This window comes from Bombus terrestris, chromosome 14 (assembly GCF_910591885.1).
Source record: "Bombus terrestris chromosome 14, iyBomTerr1.2, whole genome shotgun sequence".
Lineage (NCBI taxonomy): Eukaryota > Metazoa > Arthropoda > Insecta > Hymenoptera > Apidae > Bombus > Bombus terrestris.
Window position 1 is genome coordinate 11,160,985 of NC_063282.1, and position 13,561 is coordinate 11,174,545.

A 13,561-nucleotide genomic window follows, 5' to 3' on the forward strand; every position below is an offset into this window, starting at 1 on the left:
TGGTAGGAGGCTTCTTTCTCCTATCTTCATTCCTAACGTTGATCATAACTAATCGGCATCGCGGATGGTTATCCTCACTTTCCTGACGAAAAGTATGAGCAACAAATCCGCGTTCTTCGTTCAAAGGGCACACCCATACCGAGCTTTCCTCCGTAATCGCATAGGAACGAACTTCACTTCTTCTACTACACTAGGAAAGTCAACCTGTTCTCATACCTACAAAGCAGTCACTTCATCTCTATACTTGATCTCTAGACATATTCCATGGTAACATTCGAGTAATAGTCAAAGCTCATCAGTTAGTTCACATCAGCTCGATTAAAAACACAGTTCAAGAAACCTCAAGAGTCAGAAGTCAACAAGTCGAAGACAGTCAATCGACAGAAGATACATCATCACAGTCGCCAACACGAAAGGAGTCTCAGGTCGTACTCATTCGTAGTTGTCATTTCACATACGCAACCTTGTATCACATTGAAGTTGTTGGATCATTCAAAATATATATTAACTCAACCACCCTTTATTATTCCATAAGAAATAAGGGATCGAACGATTTGTGGCGTCGATTAGTCAAATCGTAACAGGAATTTACAACTCTCGTTGGCGCGCTTCTTCGAGATCGCGTCTCCTCGCGAACGTCCGAAAGTTCACCGCTAATCGCTATCGTTACTGGGCAATCTCCCACGGTACGTCAAAGTGCGATCGGTCGCGGACCATCTCAAAGATCGGTCGCTGACCATTGAGATGGGCCGAATCGAGTCGCCGACTGGTGATTGCCCATGATAGTGTCTAAGTGCACTTAGATGCCTACGAAATCTACATTACTGACCTCTGTTCTAGAACGTGAACACAAATTTATTTACATATATAATAATACGATAATAATACGATAATATATAATAATACGATATAAAGAAGATGAAACTAGCCGGTAAAAACCATTGCTGAAGGAAGATTAACGGTACCGATAGGTACGAACCTAATCGAAAAATGATTCTTTCGAAATCATTTGCGTTGCCGGGAAAGACCATGATACGATTATATCACAACGAGGAAGTTCTTTCCCTAGACCTACCTTAACAGACTCGGTCGATGAGATCAGCCCACGGAAAGTTTCTAATTGGGTGCTTTTAAGCGACTGGTCGACTTTCGTACCTGCACGCATTACCATTTTATCCTTGCTCACTGCGAAGTAGCCGTAAGTCATATGCAAATATTGAAAGTCGCTTTTGCCCGAAAGAGGAATTCGTTAAAGCGGTACCGGAAAGTCAGAAAATAGAAATCTTCGAGGCAAGATTTTCAAAGCTGCAAAAATAACGTCTCAACTAGTTATGATCATGGCACTTTGTAAGAGAACGATTACTTAACCATTCTGTGCATAATACCGATAATAAAGGTTACCGTGTTTAGAATTGACCATTGTTTTTTAATTTTCGAATCTGAATTCAATGAGTTTTGGTTTCACTTTATTCGAGGACAGATAATTTTTCTTCTGAACTTTTTAATTGTACAAATATTTAGGAGAGATAATTGTCTTTTGCGAAATATATATATATTAAATTACAATATTTGTTAACAAGAAAAAATTTCACAATATCAGTACATATATGGTATTTACAGTACATTTACTACGAAAGTAAAACATTAAGGATTTTAAAAAGCTTTTTACTCAAGAAACGTTACAAATTTTCTTTAAACATATAAAGCCCTTAAAACCATACATTTGCTCCATTTTCTAGCGTTGACCATAGAGATAATAGTATAACAAGAATTCTGTGAGAGAAAGAATATTATTATAAATTTTTTCTTTCTGCGAATATTATGTTCGTATTATGAAGCACTGTGTAAATGCTCGTTTTAAAAATAATTGTTGAACATACGTTGAATATTCCTAAGCAAACTGTTTTCATTTTGTCGTTCATTTGGTAAATCCTTAAGGAGTCAACAGGCTTATAGGATAAACGTTTATATTCCACAAAAGTTGCTTGTTATTGAATATGCAGAAATAAATTCTGTCTAGAATGAAAGCAAGCAAACACTCGAGAAACGGTACATCACGGGTCGACCGTATTGAGGAAAACTTTTCCTTTTGCCATTCCTTTTCCTTTTACGGAAACATGTATTTCAAGCATAGTTATAGTTATTTGAAATATCTCTATAACAAAGTACTTAAGCTAATACAAAAAGTTTCGATTGCAAAAAAAGTATGTGTGTGTGTGAAAGAGAGAGACACATTATATGAGTACTATTTTTATCTTTCATTTCTTTTTTTATTTTTGAAGTATTGATGTTTCATTTTTCATTCGCGTGTTTTATGTGCTTTATTTCATGAATAATTTTGTAAGAAATCTCTATTCAAAGAACTACGACATTCGATAATAGTTGAATGTATATATCTTTTTACCTTCCATTTTCGTGTTAATGCAACGATATGCCCCGATAGTGTCGTAGCCAAATATGAATTTATCTTTCCAGTATAATTATTGTTACTTCTGAATTTAAAACACTTTTGCTCGATAGGAAGCTAACCGTTAAATATTCATAAGGACAGTTACTGCTAGCGGTAGTTTGCGAAATATGTCATATATTTGAAATAGCTTAAAATTTTCGAGGGATATTTCGACGCAATTGTCAAGACGACAGTGGAATGAATTTCTAACTCGTTCCCTCCAATTTAATATATTAGACACGTGATGCAATGTTTTTAGTTAAAAACGATCTAAAAAAAAGTGATTTCATACAAAAGATACATTTTCTGACAACAATACAAAATTATCTCTAAAGGAAAAATATCATGAAATCAAAGTGCATTTCGTACTAGTATACTGACTGTAACTACGTTAAATGAGGTCATCAGGTATGTATGTACTGTGTATTAATAATGAGAGCATATAGTGTATCGAAGTTGCGTTTAACACACCGCCATAACTAATCCAATAATTTCAAGGATGGCCCTTTGATGGTCATAACTGTAGTGATATCGGAAGTGGTGCAAACTTGATATCTAACTAAAAGGAGCATTGGAATTTGTCCTCGTATTAGTATTTCCTCGTTAAGAAGGACATGCGTTATTGATTTACAATAAAATTATACGTTATACGTTTTGCTTTGAAATCTGTATAGGTATATGATTACATGTGGATACATTTTACATTAAAATAAACAGTTAAAAAAAACCTATAGATAAATTTCTCCTTCGTGTGTTTCACTCAAAGAACTCATCTTCAGTTATCCATTTATCTAGAACGATTAGATATAAAAGCGATTCGATTGGTAAAAACGATTACGCGTAAATTCGTTATCGAGGAAAATCGAAGACTAAAAGCGTTTGCTTAAGATGAAACGATCAATCGAACCTTTCACAGCGTATGAAAGGCTCTCTGACCAGACGGCTGGTGACGCCTCGCTAAATTCGTCGCTTTGATCGTCAGGGTCGCAACGGTAAAGGGTCAATTTTCGTCTGGGCGTCAGGAAACGGCGGCAGGGATCACGACAACTGCAACTGCGATGGTTATACGAACAGCATCTGGACGTTGTCCATCAGCAGCGCTACAGAGAATGGTCACGTGCCTTGGTACAGCGAAGCCTGTTCCTCTACTCTCGCTACCACCTACAGTTCCGGTTCATCGGGAGAGAAACAAGTAGTGACCACTGACCTGCATCATTTATGCACGAGCAGTCATACGGGGACGTCTGCATCGGCTCCCTTAGCTGCTGGTATCTGCGCTCTCGCTCTCGAGGCGAACAAAGAGCTAACTTGGAGGGATATGCAACACATTGTCGTCAGAACAGCGAAACCTGCCAATCTTAAAGCTATGGATTGGGTAACCAACGGTGTTGGAAGAAACGGTAAGTATTTGAAAAAATATAAATATAAAGTACGCATTGTAGTCTAATTTAAAAATTTGTCCAATCTTTGTTTAGTGAGTCATAGTTTTGGCTATGGGCTGATGGATGCCGCTGCCATGGTTCGCTTGGCCAGAAGATGGCGAACGGTACCGGAACAACACAAATGCGAGGTTTCAGCACCACATATGGGCAGGTTAGCTATTTTATGCATTACGACTATTTGAAACGTTCGAATGGGTTTTCTTAGAAAAATTTTCAAAATCCAACAGAAGGGAGAAACGTAATTTCCTTTTGAAATTATACCTTCTTTCTTCAATAAAAAGACGATTTACTGAAGGTTAAGTCACCGGAAAATATCAAATACAATTTAGAAGCCATAACTTTTGTGAAATAAATGATTATTTGAGACGTGACGGTGCAATTCGATCCATCACTATTTCCGCCACGTATTGTTCGCTTTGCGTTACCGTGATAACGATAAACTGATCTCAGGAAATAGCTTCTGCAACGCGTGCACCCGATTTAATACAGACGATTCCAAAGACCATTCGCTGTCGAAATGAAAACGAATTTTATTGACGATAAAAATAAGGTGTATGATTATTTTTCTTAACCTAATCGACGAAATGAGAATTTCAAAGAAAGGAAAAATAAGGTTATGGAATTCCCTGTCTTCGTTTCTACAGCTGACCTAAATTTCATATGTACGTACAGGCCAATACCACCAAAGAGCCAGCTAACTCTGGAATTGCACGTCAAGGAGTGTAGCGGCGTTAATTTTCTCGAGCACGTGCAGGTAAGTACTGTGTCACTCACATAAATAGAGGGTTAATTAATAGTTTTCCCCTTGAATGCTTTCAATCACGTTTAGACGCGAAATTACTCTAAATTTTTCTGTGCGCACGTACCGCATTTCATTCACAAAGTTTTAAAAAGATTATATACATTTAAAATTATTGAATATTTATGTGACATTAAAATCATTGCTGGAACGATTAAATAAATTGTTGATCGTTATAAATATTCTTACGATACATTTTTTCTAGGCAAAGGTTTCACTGATGGCCTCGAGGAGAGGAGATCTTCAGATACAGCTAACATCTCCGCAAGGTACAAAGAGTACTCTCCTTGCGAAAAGACCTCACGACATTTCAAAGGCTGGTTTCAATCAATGGCCATTTATGTCGGTTCACACTTGGGGAGAAAGGCCACACGGCACGTGGAAGCTTGAAATCCACAATGAGGGTCGATACCAAGGTAAGTCCATTGTATCCGACTTTTTGTTCCTTCCTTCCATCGCATACATTTCCAGATACATCGAATGTAACCTTGTTCGTATCAGAAATTTTTCAAGAGCTTATATCCTGTTACGTTTTTCGCAAAGACCAACTACAAAGACAAATTACGATCTTACGAAATAGTAAATCGTAATTTATATTCTCGATTTTCTAATATTAATAACGATTCGTTGTGTTTCCAAAATACATTTACTCTACCCAGAGGTCGGTTTCATCTATTTCTCACATCCATTTGTCTAAACTTTATTTTCCAAACATCCTCTCTATATCAGATATATTCACGGTCGAGATGTTTTGCACATCATCGCTATCATCATTAAAGTAACGCGATAGAATGAAACTGCTGAGTAGGTATCAAAAGTTTTGAAATCTTCGAGAGTCCAGTACCAAGGTAGATAAATACGTTAAACATACTACACCACATTTAACATGTTTAGAATGGCATGACTTTTCTATGGGTCATCAAGGGATACCCTTATCTGACGGTGTGGAATCATGACTGGGCCACCAAAAGCAAAATAACGATATATATAAAATAACGATACGAACTAACACAAGATGAGCGTTTCTTGGGTTTTGTTGTCATCCTAAACGCGTTAAAAATTCCTTACCTCAAAGGATCAACAGTACCGAAAGGATTGAAAAACAATTACAAGTACGATCTTTCGTATATATTCTCATAATAGAACAACGATTCGTTTCACTTGAAATTATAAAATTAGCCGTGAAACGCGATGTAGGTTGATAGAATTACACGATCAGATCCGTAGATTCTAACGCCTGGCGTATGCAGTAACATCCAGCTGCTATCTTATCATCTGATCTTGGAAGACGTAAAGGGAATTTCTCGTAAACCATGCACGTGGGACCACGTAAGCTGCTGCATTATCTCCCAAGGGCGTAATTTCCAGTTCGAAGCGTGTTCCCTCGCGGTGGCATTCGCCAGCAATGGATCTCACGAACCACTAGGGGAAGTTGACCTTGTGCAAGGGTGAAATCGTCAGAACCACTTGAAGCTAGAAGCCCGTTAAAGCCGATATGTGCATAAAGTTTGAGTTAACGCGAGCTTGTAATCCCGTACAGTCTTGTAGTCTGATGTATCCATGCGCAAGATAGAACCTTGCTCTATTATGTCACGTAATATGCAGGATACATTCCAAGTACAGGTATTCAAACCATTACACGTCGCGTTTGCGTTGAGTCCTTGTACATTGCTAGCGAGATCCGCTTCAGCATCGTCGTCGTCGACCAACAACAATATTGTGCCGACCCTGGAATTGCACCTGTTGGTCGTCAATGATTTTCTAATCCCCAACCACTGATAAGCTCTACTGTGCAATATTCTCCCGTAGAATTACTTGCATCACCTGTTTCTGAATCATTCGAAGAAAGGTGAATCTATATAGAAACGTATAGACGAAACGTTTCGTTCTTGATGAATAATCGAAAATTATCGTATAATAAATAAGTAATCAACTATTTCAGGTTAGGATGCGAAAAGATTCTACGAAGATAGTCTATAAATGATCAAAAGAATTTAGAAAGAATTGAATAGCTCCTATCTTTCTTACCGTATAATTTATTACCTTTTATTTGATTTTATCACTGAAACTATAATGATCATTTGGAATTTCGTGCTGCATCCTGTTCCAACGACCAACCATTCATCAGGTCGTGCAACGCTCCACGAATGGGCGTTAATCTTCTACGGAACGTCAACATTACCTGATCGCACGGAATACGCGTTGTACAATCCTGCCGGGATGAACATACCGAGAAGACCTTTCGTTAAACCACGGGAAACTGTGTTCTCGAAGGCACAAAACTCCCTGATGAGCTCAAAGATCAAGCAGACTCAACATAAGTCGGAGAAATCCGGAAGTCTTAGTCCGCCGTATGTGGTCAATGCGCAGATACAATCTCAGAGAAAGGGCAAAGCGCGTGGTCAGCACAAAAATGGCAAATCAGCCAATAAACCTACGCCAAAGCCCACCGTGCAAACGTTAAGAGGGTTGACAGTAGCCAGGGGACCCAATGTCGCCGGGGAGATTCGTTTAATCACGTCCAGACCCAGAGGAAGAAGTACGCCTAGTCCAATCACTATCACGGTCACCCAAACCAGTCCACCTACCACGATTCTAACCACCAAAGTGACCAGCAGACAAAAAGTCGTCGACATAGCGACGACCTCGTCCCTTCAAAGAGGCCTTATTCTCTTGGAGCCACCAGCGAAACCTGTTATCAACAACGTGCCAGCCATCTTCCAGCAATATCCTAAAATTCAACAGCTCTATCCACTCTATCCCGTCTACGCTGGAGTTAGAGGAGCTGGCCAACAGCACGCAACCAGGGATAAGGGTCTGGAATTGCTTCAGGACGAACAGTTCGATTCGAAGAACTTAGACAAGGGTATTCTTCTTTAGTTGACGTAGGCCTACGTTAACGTAACGAGCAATCCGTGAATGGTTTAGAATGAATTAAATCTCTACTAGGGTAACGATTCCCTTTCGAGATCATTTGCCTGGAAAAACACTTTTAGTGTCAAAATTGATGATACAAAAATTTGAGAACTATGTCTAAGGTGCATGCACCATCCACGGATGCACGTTGCGTGCAGTTTCTTTTGTCGCATCTCGCCAAAGTAGTCAAATTGTGTAAAATAGAAGTGCATCCATGTGAAAAATTACATAATTCAGTGAACTTTTACATGATTTAGTTTTTTGTCTCTTATCCTCACTTTTCCTATATTATTGCAAGCGCACTTCGGTGTAATTATTGTTCATTTTGTTCATATGCTATGTGTTCCCTTATCATTCGTATCTGTGTATTCTTTGAGATAATTTTTAAGTATTTCCAGCGGTACTTTTCATTTATTCCTTATTTTTATGTATTCCCTTTTATTGTATAAAAATCCATATTTTTCAATGTTTCTAAGATATCTTTTTATAGCATAAAAAAGATAATCGAAGAAAATGGTACTTACATCAGTTTTACTATGTGAACTGTACAATTATCGAATAGCGTTTCAGTTTGCATTCTTTGATATAGTTTCTGTATTCGTTAAATTGTTATTCGCTAACATCTTTTTCATAGTAAAAATGTTTAACTAATTTTGCTGCATGTACTCTTACGTTTCTTCTTAAGTATCGTTAAACGAAACTTTATTTTCCGTAAATTTTAGATGAAAATTTAGCCTTTCAATGAGTATTACAATTACAAAGTTGTTAAAGCTATTGAACTAAGCCGTTCGCTTGCATGCATGAAAATGTGTGTTTAGTAGAAGTATGCTTAGAAGTATGCAGATTGCATAGCACATAAACATTGTTAACTATGTTAAAACGATTATTCAATTATTAATTATTTATCACTATTTTTTTAAATAACAAACACGGCACGCCTTTTATAGTGGGAAAAGCTATTAAAAATTTTATTACTTGATTCTCGATATTTTAAAAATCTACTTTTATACAGATAATGTTCACGTAAATCGTGTAAACGTCAATGTACAGAAATAAGAACCATGTCTTGCAGATCATATTGATCTTTTATAGCAGCAATAACGATATCCATTTATGAGCCTCTAACCTCTTATTGGCCTTTAACATTTTCATTTTGTCCTCAAGTTACATTCGTTGGCATTTCATCGGATACTCGGATACTCGAGGGCCATCGTTTATCATTCTAACAAAATTTTTACTACCATCGATAGGCAAAAAATTATAAAAAGAAAGAAAAACCAACAAATATGTAAACGTTCGATTAAAACGAACTAATATTTTGCAAGGAAATTCGGGTTTAGTTTTTGGTTTACATTTGCATAAAAAATCACGTTGTAGACATTTGTACAAAATTGCATTAGTACAATAATAAATATATAACGGGCTCCGTTATTAATATTTCTTTTATCGCCCTAATTTACTTCATTTTAATCCACTTCCTGTTCCTGCTCTTGAAGGTAAGAATAAAATTCTTTAAGCATCATCGTAACGCTTTATTAGTTCCCTGGCGCCAACGACATTGACACCCTCTTCACTTTACTCATTTCACTGCCATCATCTTTCCAAGACCACACCTCGAGACACTTGTATCGAATACATCAAACATCTACTGTATGAAACATGATTCACGCGAATGAACCTCATACAGATTCGCGCTTGTGTGTATGTGTGTGGATAATGCAAAGTGCACTCGTGTCACGTCAAATAGAAGTACCTATCTATCGTTAGATCGTAGTGACATAAAGAAAACGTGGAAGACTCTTCCAAGCATCGCGAATCCACAATAGTTCCATTTGTACTTCTACCAATTAAATCTTTTTCATATACATATATACATTATTTTAATGTATAATTATTTCAATATGAGCATAAAATACTGATAATGAAAATGAGAAGAAATCTAGACCTTATAAATGGAATTATTTGCTGGAATATCGTCAACAAATAAATATTTAATCAAGGCAAACCCATTAAAATGTACAATGGGAGATAAAATGACAAATTAAAGTATCCGAGTGAAAATTTTAGTCCAAGTTATAACGTATAATATTCTTTTAACTGTTGTTTGTAATTATTAAATATCTTGCATCATTAATATCCCGTCACTTCTCGTGAAAATGTACCAAGGTAATAATTAAAACTTAAAATTGCCGCAAATTATTTTCGATAATTTATCATTCTTCCGAATTTGTCAAGATAGACAAACAAAACACAAATATATCACGTTGAGAAGATATATGATTCGAAAGGACATTATATAATATTATAATATATAATCCTTCTTAATTAATGACATTTTCTTTATTGAATTACTTTATTGCGAAGAAAAATTGAAGTAGAATTTCAATGAAAATATTACTCGATTCGTTTGAAAATCGATTTACAAAAAGATACTAAAAGAAAAGCTATAGAACTCAATATGCTTTCATTTTCTACGCTGCGTGTCTGAGAAGAAAATTGAAATTAGAATCCCTGTAACACCGGAAATTAAATTTTAATTGGAATTTCTTTTCATGAAACCCTTTATGAAATACGTATTCAAAAGTATTTTCCGCGTAGAGCTATTACACCATATAGTACAAGACAAAAAAAGATCAATACATTGAATAGTTTCCACGTACCATTAAATTTGAAACAACATTGTTTTAAGTTTCTTTAAATCCTCCTTCTTTACTCAAACGCGATCCTGTTTATTTTTTCAAATCACATATTTATCGTTCGAAAATTCGTTCTACATGATGCTTAAGATATTATGGTCAAAATATAATAAGTAAGCTTTTTGATAGCAGCATGTTTAAAATATAATTTATCTCTACCTTTTTTCTAATTCGTTATCATTACCAAAAAGACAAGTCGTATAAGAATTTTTATATTTTAAGAGCCAAAATTTCGCGACTCTTTTCGAATTACGAATCCTTATTGTAAGAATCGAAAATAGCATGCATTCTTCCCTATTCGCACCAAAAGAGCTTTAACATAAACATTTTTTAGTAGGAGAGAGAAATATTCTAGGACAAGATGTTTCAAAATATTTATTTCCTAACGATGTCTTGTCTAACGATTTCCTAACGATAAATGTCTTTATGATGAAATTTTATACAAAATTTTCTAGCAAACATTTCTACAACTTCTTTAAGGATCGTGACACACAGGTTAAGGATCTGAGTCCTAAATATCGCGGTCAAGAATAATTAGCACTACCATTACACTTATCACGATGTAATATACCACACCCGATTGAACGAAATACATATATTTTTGAGTACTTTTACATTTTCATATCACTATTGGTATTTTGAGGTATTTTGTCAATTTTCGACATTTTGAGTTTCAGCATGCTCATATATGTCATTTTACGATTTCCCTGCGACTCTGTACTTGCGATCTCACGAAACCGAATCTAACGGTATACCACGACATTTCAGACACCCTCGAAGAATTCAAGCTAATCTTCTACGGCACGGAGACGTCGTTGGAGTTGGACGACGACCTGGATAAGGACAAACCACTATCCTCTGTGAATCATCAGGATGTGAGTGTGGACAACTCGGCAATAGGCGCAAGGCACAACGTTGTGGTGACCGATCCATGGACAGGTAGCCAACAGGTAGAATGTGTGTCCCATCAGGAAGTACAAAGACCGACGACCGAAAACCAGACCAGCGGTTGCAGTAGCATCGATCCTGGAAGTGGCAGGTGCCTAGGTGGGTGCCTCATTCTACTCGTTCTAGCCTACCTGTACGCCGGAGTCAACTGGGAGAATCTGGCAACCAGTTGGCAGGATTCGTTGAGTGTTCGGAACGAAAGTGATCTCGAGGTGGCTGATAACACCTCGGGTTCATTCTCAACGACGACGACATTGTCGCGCGTAAGAATGGCCACTTTCGGCGAGAGCTTAGCGATCGACAGGTCGTCAGGGTTTCCATGGTGCTCATGATAATATCCCTACATCGACGCGTTGGCCTCTCGGTTCACAGTTTGAAATGAGAAAACGAGAGCTCGAGCCAAGTGTCGACGCTCGCGATTCGCTCGAACAATTTTGTGTGTTTGTGATTTCCCTAACCACATGAGTCGAAGATAATCGTCGTTCGATGATAAAACATTGTCGAGCGTCGTGTCAACTCCGCTTTCTCCTTGACGCTTTTTTCTGCTCGTCTGGAGAAAGAACTCTGATGATGTACCGAACATCGAGCTTAAAATGTCCTACGGGCCTTGTCCACCATGATTTCTCGAGTGGATGCCTGATTCGCTCACTAACGTATGTCGTTCTAGGGTTAGAATTTAGTCCAATTAAGTGTCGTGTATGAGAATTTCTATCATCGTGTAGGAAGAGTATGCGTGTAGAAAGAATTTTGTCTGAACGTACAAGAGAAGCACTAAACAACAGTCTCCTTCGATAGGAAAGAGTTCGGACTGTAATTGAGCGATAGCTGGCGGATCGAGCATATGAGAAAATCGATTTGACGATCGGGACCTCATCGAATTGAAACATCTATAACTCGGTTCTTTTGAATATGCGGCGGCCTCTTGATTTTTCATATCGATGAATTATTTAAAATGGATATTCGATTGGTCATATATATTCTCTGAAAGCGATACGCTTCGATAATCATTTTTGATTGAACTACGCGGGAAAAAGTAAGCTCTGCTATTCTTTGACGACTGTTCAATTCCAACCGTTGCTCTTGAAGAAGGTTAGTTTTAGAAATAGTTTTAGAAATTAACTACTATTTTAGCCACTATTTTCAAAAGAACGCGGAGTTACGCTTTTACTAGCATGAATTTTAACGAAGGATCTATCCACCGAGATCGATCTCGATTTTCTCTGAGTGCGATTGAAAATAAAATTATTTCCTTTCAGCAAAAAAGTAACCACGTTCGATATGACGTTCCACATTGTTCAGAAACATCCAATGACACTTTTCTACGTAATGCAAAAACAGCCAATTCGCGAAACTGCCACTACAGAGATGCAACATCGATAGATCGCGTCCATGCAATGAAGTTCGACTCGATACTTCCACGCAAACAGATCCTGGTAAAATTACCTCGCGTAACCATCGCGTTACTCTATCTCTTCATCGATAAAATCATATCCCGCAGAATCGTTCCCACTCGATTTCCTAAACAGCCAATTGATCATTAGAAGCTACTCGACTGCATAATTCGTTTATCACAAACATTCGATGGAGATAATCTAGCTATTTAAATTCCGAGATTCGATTCGTATGCGATTAATATCCAACTGTTACGAACGTACATTGCCCTTCACAAATTTGGACTCGCTTAGTTTCAATTCAAAGAACAAAGATTTGTATACATCAAACCAGCCTAAAACTAAGAAACAATGAACGTTAAACGCTCGAACGACGAGTGTGCGTAGAAAATATTAATCGTTTGATAAGTTGAAGTGTGGTGCGCATAGGCGAGCAAAATTTGCCAGGAACATTCGAAAAAGGAGAACAGGGAAATATAGTTTAATCATTTGGTAATGCTAGCGATGTCTGTCTAACAACAATAGTTTCTTTGAGTATATCGATCGATGAAACGACTAAACGTGTTCCAAAGAGTTTCTCTTCGTCTTTTTTTCATCTCTTTCCTTTCCACCTCTCCGCTTTTTCCAAACGTTTTACTTTTATCTTGCTCCTTCCTTCTGTCCCTTTGCTTCATTTTCTTTTCTGTCGAATTCTCTCCCTCTCTGTCTCTGCAACTTTGCTTACCTATAGAGAGGGGAACAGCAGCTGAGGCTATCAACACTGCCAGAAACAAAAAGGTAACAGAGCGTTTACGACTGGCTGATGCAAACAGCCGAGAAGAAGATACATAAGACTAGATGCTGGCCTGTAAAGTACATATTTATGTAACAGCGAAATCCTTTCTTCTCTCTCTCTCTCTCTCTCTTTCTCTCTCTCTCTC

General features: G+C 37.4%; 1 protein-coding gene across 4 annotated transcripts in view; it reads left to right on the plus strand.

The window, feature by feature from the left end:
• Positions 1–13,561, plus strand: part of LOC100650142 (furin-like protease 1) — a 224,845-nt gene that overhangs the window by 195,243 nt on the left and 16,041 nt on the right. For 3 of the 4 annotated variants that reach the window (XR_007226385.1, XM_048412144.1, XM_020865093.2), the window contains exons 7-12: positions 3,432–3,849; positions 3,925–4,042; positions 4,564–4,645; positions 4,896–5,106; positions 6,819–7,556; positions 11,071–11,349. Coding sequence is in view for 3 of the 4 variants with exons in the window: in XM_048412144.1 (XP_048268101.1) it covers positions 3,432–3,849; positions 3,925–4,042; positions 4,564–4,645; positions 4,896–5,106; positions 6,819–7,556; positions 11,071–11,349 (1,846 nt within the window). In the remaining variant the exon portion in view is untranslated. The remainder of the gene's footprint in view (positions 1–3,431; positions 3,850–3,924; positions 4,043–4,563; positions 4,646–4,895; positions 5,107–6,818; positions 7,557–11,070; positions 11,350–13,561) is intronic. The other variant, XM_020865107.2, reaches the window with a different exon arrangement.